The 8,637-nt window shown below is 47.8% G+C and overlaps 1 protein-coding gene across 1 annotated transcript in view; it reads left to right on the forward strand.

Annotated features, from left to right (window-relative positions):
* Positions 1 to 8,637, forward strand: part of LOC137373552 (nesprin-2-like) — a 126,442-nt gene that overhangs the window by 24,078 nt on the left and 93,727 nt on the right. Inside the window, exons 10-12 of the mRNA XM_068038481.1 lie at positions 2,536 to 2,683; positions 5,045 to 5,139; positions 5,585 to 5,816. Of these exons, the coding sequence (XP_067894582.1) occupies positions 2,536 to 2,683; positions 5,045 to 5,139; positions 5,585 to 5,816 (475 nt within the window). The remainder of the gene's footprint in view (positions 1 to 2,535; positions 2,684 to 5,044; positions 5,140 to 5,584; positions 5,817 to 8,637) is intronic.

Consider the following 8,637-nt stretch of genomic DNA (forward strand, 5'->3'; position numbering starts at 1 on the left):
GTTTAATGAAAGGGAAATCGTGTTTGACAGATTTGTTAGTGTTCTTTGAGGATGTAACAAGCAGGGTGGATAAAGGGGAATCTATTTGGATTTCCAAAAGGCATTCGATTTGGTATCACACCAGAGGTTACTCCACAAGACAAAAGTTTATGATGTTGGGGGTAATATACTAGCGTAGATAGTGGATTGGCTAACTAACTGGAAACAGAGAGTCAGGATCAATGGGTGGTTTTTGGTTGAAGGGACCGAGTGTATTGTAGCCAAATTTGCAGACGATACAAAGATAGGTGGGAAAGCAAGTTGTGAGGAGGACACCAAGTATCTGCAAAGAGATGGAGACAGGTTAAGTGAGTGGGCAAAAATGTAGCAGATGGAGTATAATGTGGGAAAATGTGAGGTTGTCCACTTAGGCAGGAAGAATAGAAAAGCAGAATATTATTTACATGGAGAGAGGCTGCAGAATGCTGCAGTACAAAGGGATCTAGGGGTCCTTGTACATGAATCACAAAAAGTTAGCATGCAGGTACAGCAAGTAATTAGGAAGGCAAATGGAATGTTGGCCTTTATTGCAAGGGGGATGGAGTATAAAAGTAGGGAAAATCTTGTTACAACTGTACAGGGCCGTGGTCAGATCGCACCTGGAATACTGCGTACAGTTTGGGTCTCCATACTTGAGGAATATACTTGCATTGGTAGCAGTTCAGAGAAGGTTCACTCGGCTGATTTCTGGGATGAGGGGTTTGTCTTTTGAGGAACAATTAAGCAGGTTCGGCCTATACTCTTTGGAGTTTAGAAGAATGAAACATATAAGATTCTGAGGGGGCTTGACAAGGTACATGCTGAGAGGATGTTTCCCCTCTTGGGGAAATCTAGAACTAGGGAGGACAGTTTCAAAATAAGGTATCCCTTTTAATACGGAGATGGTGAGGAATTTCCTCTCTCAGAGGATGTTAATCTTTGGAATTCTCTTCCCCAGCGAGCGGTGGAGGCTGGGACATTGAATATATTCAAGGCTGAGTTAGATAGATTTTTGATCTACAAGGGAGTCCAGAGTTATGGGAGACGGGCAGGAAAGTGGAGTTAAGGCCACAATCAGATTAGTCATGATCTTAATAAATGGTGGAGCAGGCTTGAGGGGCCGAATGGCCTACTCCTGCTCCTATTTCCTATATTCTTATGTTTTTATGTTAGCTGAGTGGGACTACACTTGCCTGCTTCTATTCTTATCTATCTAATTGTAGCCAGAGTATTCCCTGCAATGGTTTCTTTTTCTGCTGTCACACCATTACTTCGTGTGTCCACCAAGATTCTATCCGTGGCCCCCAACTAATTCTCATCTACCTGCCGCCCCTCGGTGACATCATCCGACAGTACAGCGTTAGTTTTCACATGTATGCTGATGACACTCGGCTCTCACCAACACCTCTCTCGATTCCTCCACTGTTGCCAAATTATCAGACTCTTAACTGACATCTAATACTGGACGAGCAGAAATTTCTTCCAATTAAATATTGGGAAGACTGAATCCATTGTTTTCGGTTGCTGCTCCAAACTCCGTTCCCGAGCTACCGACTCTATCCCTCTCCCTGGCAACAGTCTTGAGATTAAACCAGTCTGTTCACATTTGACTCCGAGATGAGCTCCAACCTCATATCCGTGCCAACACTAAGACCACTTATTTCCACCTCCATAACATTGCCCAACTTCACCCCTGTCTCAGCTCATTTGCTGCTGAAATCCTCAATCATGCCATCATTACCTCTAGACTTGACTGTTCCAATGCTCTCCTGGTTGGTCTCCCACATTTCACCCTCTGTAAATTTGAGCTCATCCAAAACTCTGCCTGTGTCCTAACTCGCACCAAGTCCTGTTCCTCTATCACCCCCTGTGCTCACTGACCTATATTGGCTCCCGGTTAAGCAACGTCTTGATTTTAAAATTCTCATCCTTGTTTTCAAACCCCTCCATGGCGTCGCCCCCTCCCTATCTCTGTAATCTCCTCCAGCCCCACAACCCTCCGAGATATCTGCACTCCTCTAATTCTGGCCTCGAGCATCCCTGATTTTAATTACTCCACCATTGGCGGCCGTGCCTTCAGCTGCCTGGGCCCCAAGCTCTGGAATTCCCTCCCTAAACCTCTCCACCTCTCTCTCTACTCCTTTCAGATGCTGCTTAAAACCGACCTCTATTGACCAAGCTTTTGGCCATCTGACCTAATCTCCTTTTGTGGCTTGGTAGAGTATTTGTTTTATAATGCTCCTGTGAAGCACCTTGGGATGTTTTACTATGTTAAAGGTGCTATATAAATATGATTTGTTCTTGTTAAAGGTGCTATATAAATGCAAGTTGTTATTCACAGAATCACAGAATAATACAGCGCAGAAAAGGCCCTTCGGCCCATCGAGTCTGCACCAATGCATTAAAGACACCTGACCTGTCTACCTAATCCCATTTGCCAGCAATTTAGGTTATTGACCCTAAAGTGTATGAGGGTGAAAATGATAATGGTTTATTGATTATTATTTGTGCTTTCAGTAAACTGCAGGCTATCAGGCTGCAAAAGGAGAATTTTGGAAAGAAGTGTGAGCAGTGGAGACAGTTCCTGGAGAAGATGGAGGAGGGGCTGATGGTGGATGTTGCTAGCAGCTACGAGGGACTGAAAGAACAACAGGAAACCCATGAGGTGAGATCGGGTCCTGTGCACCACCCTTAAAGGGGCATTACCGACCTAGCAAGTGAATGTGGTATCAGCGACTGCAGTTATTATCGAGTGTGAGATGAGTCCACTGTGAACGGTGCCTGCACGTTTTAAGAGAGTCAACAACAGTTGTGATAAAGTGAACATTTGCCGGCACCTTTAAGAACAATTCCTGCAGAAGTGGCACGGTGAACATGTGCTTGTTCCTTTAAGGAGCATTGCCAGCAGCAGGTTGTACGGGTATGGTTGCTATGGTGAGTGGAAGAGGGGTTGTGGGATGCATTTGGAATTATTGTACACGATGCACCCCCTTGTAATGCTGCCGATTGGACCGGGTTTGTAATGTTCACTGTTTATTCTGCCAACCTCAATCAGAAGAAAATAATTTTTCGCTCATCAGCAAATGGACAGATTTAGCGCAGGCGTTGCAGAGGAAGAGAGTGAATGTCCAGTGGCCACCTCACTGATCCATCATTGTGCAGGGACAGTGCTCTCCAATCCCCTGGCCTGGACATCCCAGATCACGCCTGACCCTGGCAGTCACATCTACTGAGGTGAAGGGGAATCCGAAATAGGAGTGAAGGTGCACGTCCTGAGAGCCAAACGTCTGTACTTCAAGCCACCAGCATCGGGCTACTGCAGTACTGAGGGTGTGCTGCACTGTCAGAGGGTCAGTACTGAGGGTGTGCTGCACTGTCAGAGGGTCAGTACTGAGGGTGTGCTGCACTGTCAGAGGGTCAGTACTGAGGGAGTGCTGCACTGTCATAGGGTCAGTGCTGAGGGAGTGCTGCACTGTCGGAGGGTCAGTACTGAGGGAGTGCTGCACTGTCAGAGGGTCAGTACTGAGGGAGTGCTGCACTGTCATAGGGTCAGTGCTGAGGGAGTGCTGCACTGTCGGAGGGTCAGTGCTGAGGGAGTGCTGCACTGCCAGAGGGTCAGTGCTGAGGGAGTGCTGCACTGTCAGAGGTCCAGTGCTGAGGGAGTGCTGCACTGTCAGAGGGTCAGTACTGAGGGAGTGCTGCACTGTCAGAGGGCCAGTGCTGAGGGAGTGCTGCACTGTCGGAGGGTCAGTACTGAGGGAGTGCTGCACTGTCAGAGGTCCAGTGCTGAGGGAGTGCTGCACTGTCAGAGGGTCGGTACTGAGGGAGTGCTGCAATGTCAGAGGGTCAGTACTGAGGGAGTGCTGCACTGTCGGAGGGTCAGTACTGAAGAAGTGCTGCACTGTCAGAGGGTCAGTAATGAAGGAGTGCTGCACTGTCACAGGGTCAGTACAGAGGGAGTGCTGCACTGTCACAGGGTCAGTACTGAGGGAGTGCTGCACTGTCGGTGGGTCAGTACTGAAGGAGTGCTGCACTGTCACAGGGTCAGTACTGAGGGAGTGCTGTACCGTCACAGGGTCAGTACTGAGGGAGCGCTGCACTGTCAGAGGGTCAGTACTGAGGGAGCGCTGCACTGTCAGAGGGTCAGTACTGAGGGAGCACTGCACTGTCGGAGGGTCAGTACTGAGGGAGCACTGCACTGTCAGAGTGCCAGTGCTGAGGGAGTGCTGCACTGTCAGCAGTGCTTTCTTTCAGAGGACGTATTAACCCGAGGCTGTATCTCCACTATTCGAAGAGGGAGTTCTTCCCAGTGTGTTGTCCAATATTTGTCACTCAACCAACATCACTAAAACAGATTACGTGGACATTATCAAATTCCTGTTTGTGGGATGTTGCTGTGCACAAAATTGGCTGCTCTGTTTCCTACAACTGTGACTACATTTCCTAAAATACTTCATTGGCTGGAAAACACTTTGGGAAGTTCTGAGGTGTTGAAAGGCGCTGCAGAAATCCATATCCACATTTTTTAGCTCCCTTTCTCCTCACAGAAACTACCCGACCTGCTGAATGTTGCTCGTTTTCAGGCAGCGACAGCTTTGTGTTTTACTTCTTGTAATTTAGGGTGAGGAGGTTGGGTACTGGGAGCTCCAGCCTTGTTTTGTGGTTAGCACTGCAGCCTCACAGCTCCAACGACCCGGGTTCGATTCTGGGTACTGCCTGTGTGGAGTTTGCAAGTTCTCCCTGTGTCTGTGTGGGTTTCCTCCGGGTGTTCCGGTTTCCTCCCACAGCCAAAGACTTGCAGGTTGATAGGCAAATTGGCCATTGTAAATTGCCCCTAGTGTAGGTAGGTGGTAGGGAAATATAGGGACAGGTGGGGATGTGGTAGGAATATGGGATTAATGTAGGATTAGTATAAATGGGTGGTTGATGGTCGGCACAGACTTGGTGGGCCGAAGGGCCTGTTTCAGTGCTGTATCTCTAAATAAATAAATAATCTGACGTTACTTTAACTCTGCTCCTGTTGCAGCTTTTCCAGGCAGAGGTTTCAATTGCACACCAGATCCTGGATTCTCTTCTTGCTGAGGCCCTGCATCTGATCCCAGCTGGTGAAGTCCAGGACAGGTGAGGCACTGATTGGTGCAGCCAGATGTGTTAATGTTACTGAGCCTACCAGGAGGAGCTTGCACTCCACTCTACCGTCTCTCCACTTGCTCCCAGGTGCTGCACTCTTTACCCAAAACCCCCACCCGTATCTCCCCTGTCTCCCTAATTTCCCCCTTCCCTTCCTGTGACAAGGCTCTCGACGGTCACTGTCCAGAATCCAGCTTGTTTCCTGCAAGGAAGCCCAAGGGCTGTGCACCTCTGAAGTTGCAGGTCTCTGCCCTGCACCCCAGGGAGTGCCTATTACCCTGGCATCTGGCCCAGATTTGGGAAGATTGATCTCTCTAGGGGTTTGGGTGCCAGTTCCCCATTCCTGTGGGGTGGGGGTTTTGGGGGGGCGGGAATTGGGGTCAGGGACAATGAGGAAGGCTTTTCTTCATATTAATATCGTTCTTTTCCCCCTTAGTACTTTCACCCTGAATCTCTCCGCACTGAAGGAACGCTGGCACGGACTGGTCCGGAAGGTCCGGCAACGGCAAGACACTATCCGCGCACTCGCCAACCAGTGGCGTTGCCATGGCAACTCCCTGGCCAAACTGCACAAACTGCTCACCGGCACTTCAAACCAGCTGGGGGCTATGGACAAGCTGAGCTGCCACAATCTGCGGCAGCTGTGGAGACTGGTTGAGGATGTTAAGGTAAGAGTCTCTCTGTTCTTTAATCAAATCCGATCCTGCAGGGCCAGTTTGAGGGGAACTGAGTGCTAACTCTGTGAGTGGTCACGTTCCTGTGATGTGATGGGCTTGTTCCGTCCTGGTCCTAGCTCAGTTCCTTCCAGCCCAACACTGCCTCCTCATCGCCAGTAATTGGGATGTGATTTTCCACCCGGAGAGGAATTGCCAATTTCAGGGACACTGATTTCCGATGTACACGCCCAGCACCAAGGCTCTGTGCCGGGTGCATGCATCTTTATCAAAACGTCTCCAGCCTCTCATTGTTTATTCGTTCTTGGGATGTGGGCATCGCTGGCAAGGCCAGCATTTATTGCCCATCCCTAATTGCTCTTGAATCAGTCGCCTACAACTGAATATCTCGCTCGACCATTGCAGAGGGCAGTTAAGAGTCAACCACATTGCTGTGGGTCTGGAGTCACATGTGGGCCAGACCAGCTAAGGATGGCAGATTCCCTTCCCTGAAAGACATTAGTGAACCAGGTGGATTACTGAGTCTCGCATTTTATTCCAGATTTATTTAATTGAATTTAAATTCCCCAGCTGTTGTGGGATTTGAACTCATGTCTCTGGTGCATTAGTCCAGTGACAATGCCAGCATGTTCCCCGGGACCAGGCACACATTAGAATATCAAATGTCCTCTTGAATGAATCCAGCTAGTTATGGTTTTAGTTTGATAGCATTGACACATGGACAGAAGGAAGCCGTTCGGCCCAGTGTGTGTGTGCTGGCTCTTTGAAAGTTATTCAGTTAGTCCCACTCCCCTGCTCTTTCCCCACAGCCCTGCAAATTTCTCCTTTTCAAGTATTTATCCGATTCCCTTTTGAAAGTTATTACTGAATCTGCTTCCACTGCCCCTTTCAGGCAGTGCACTCCAGGTCACAAAACAAAAATTCTCCTCATTTCACCTCTTTTTTTTTGCCAATCACGTTAATTCTGTGTCCTCTGGTTACCGACCCTCCTGCTGCTGCTGTGTCCTCTGGTTACCGACCCTCCTGCTGCTGCTGTGTCCTCTGGTTACCGACCCTCCTGCTGCTCGCAGCAGTTTCTCCTTATTTACTTTATTAAAACTCCCTTATAGCCATGAGCCTTTTAAATTATGTTATGTGTCATGAAAGCACCCCTGCGTTTCACACTGTCACCTTGCACATGCTCTAAGACAAAGCAACACAGTGAGTACAAGCAATGCAGCCAGGTGTAGTCAGGTGTCACAATACAAACACTGCTCTGTGTCAAGATGTTAATGCCGGTGAATCTCAGCTAGTTAAACACATTGGCCTAAATGTAATCAAGTTCCCCTGATAGAGTAAATAAGAAGAAACTATTTTCAATGGCAGAAAGGTTGAGAAGACACAGAATTAAGTTGATTGACAAAAGAACCAGAGAGGAAAGGAGGGGAAAGACTCGTGGAATATCCAATTGGATAAAAAAATTGCCTGAAAGACAGAAAACAGTGAGTGGTAGTAAATGGTTGTTTCTCAGACTGGAGGATGATAGACAGTGATATTCTCCAAGGGTCAGTGCTGGGACCACTGCTTTTTTTTTGCTATATATAAATGACTTGGATATTGGAAAACAGAGTAGAATCTCAAAGTTTCCTGATGACACCAAACTTGGAAGTATGGCAAACAGTGAGGATGATATGAACTACCTGCAACAGGACATAGATAGGCTAGCAGAATGGGCAGGGAGGTGGCAGATGGAATTTAATACTGACAAGTGTGAGGTGATGCATTTCGGTAGAAGGAATAGGGAGAGGTGATATTGACTTAATGGTGCAGTTCTAGAGCGTGCAGGGACAGAGGGATCTGGGGGTGTATGTGCATTGATCTTTGAAGGTGCAGGACATATTGAGAGAGTGGTTAGTAAAGCAGATGGGATCTTGGGCTTCAAAAATAGAAGTATTGAGTTCAAAAGCAGGAAAGTTATGCTGAACCGTTATAAAGCTCTGGTTCGGCCCCAACTAGAGTATTGCATCCAGTTCTGGTCACGATATTTTAGGAAGGATGTGAGGGTCCTTGAGAGGGTGCAGAGGGGATTTACCAGAATGGTTCCAGGATGGGGGGATTTTAGTTACAAGGTTAGGTTGGAAAAACTGGGTTTGTTCTTAGAAAAAGGAGATTGAGGGGAGATTTAATAGAAATGCACAAGATTATGACAAGTTAAACAGGGAAAAACTGTTCCCACCTACTAACGGTACGTGGACTAGAGGACACAGATTGAAGATTTTGGGTAAGAGCTGCAGGGGGAATATGGGAAAATGTTTTTTTACACAGTGAGTGATAATGACCTGGAACTCGCTGCCCACGAGGGTGGTGGAAGTGGAGACGATTAATGACTTCAAGAGGAAATTGAGGGAAATAGACTTGCAGGGCTACGAGGATCGAGCGGGGAACTGGGCCTGACTGAATAGCTCCGTGGAGAGCTGGCATGGACTTGATGGGCCGAATGGCCTCCTCCTGTGTTGTAAATGACTCTGTGACTCTACAAGAAAATTTACGCAGCGAGTTGTTGTGAGCTGGATTTCACTGCCTGAAAGGATGGTGGGAGCAGATTCAATAGTAACTTTTACAGGGGAATTGGATAAATATTTGAAGTGGAAACCTTCGTAGGGCCATGGGGAAAGAGCAGGAGAAAGGGACTAATTGGATAGGTCTTTCAAAGAGCCCGCATAGGCATCAAGGCCAAATGGCCTCCTGTGCTGTATCACTTAATGATTCCACAAATCAGTCCTCAGCCTGACCATGGAAGACCCTTTGTGGTGAACGTTGACCAGTTTGTGTGAGA

This window comes from Heterodontus francisci, chromosome 9, assembly GCF_036365525.1.
Source record: "Heterodontus francisci isolate sHetFra1 chromosome 9, sHetFra1.hap1, whole genome shotgun sequence".
Classification (NCBI taxonomy): domain Eukaryota; kingdom Metazoa; phylum Chordata; class Chondrichthyes; order Heterodontiformes; family Heterodontidae; genus Heterodontus; species Heterodontus francisci.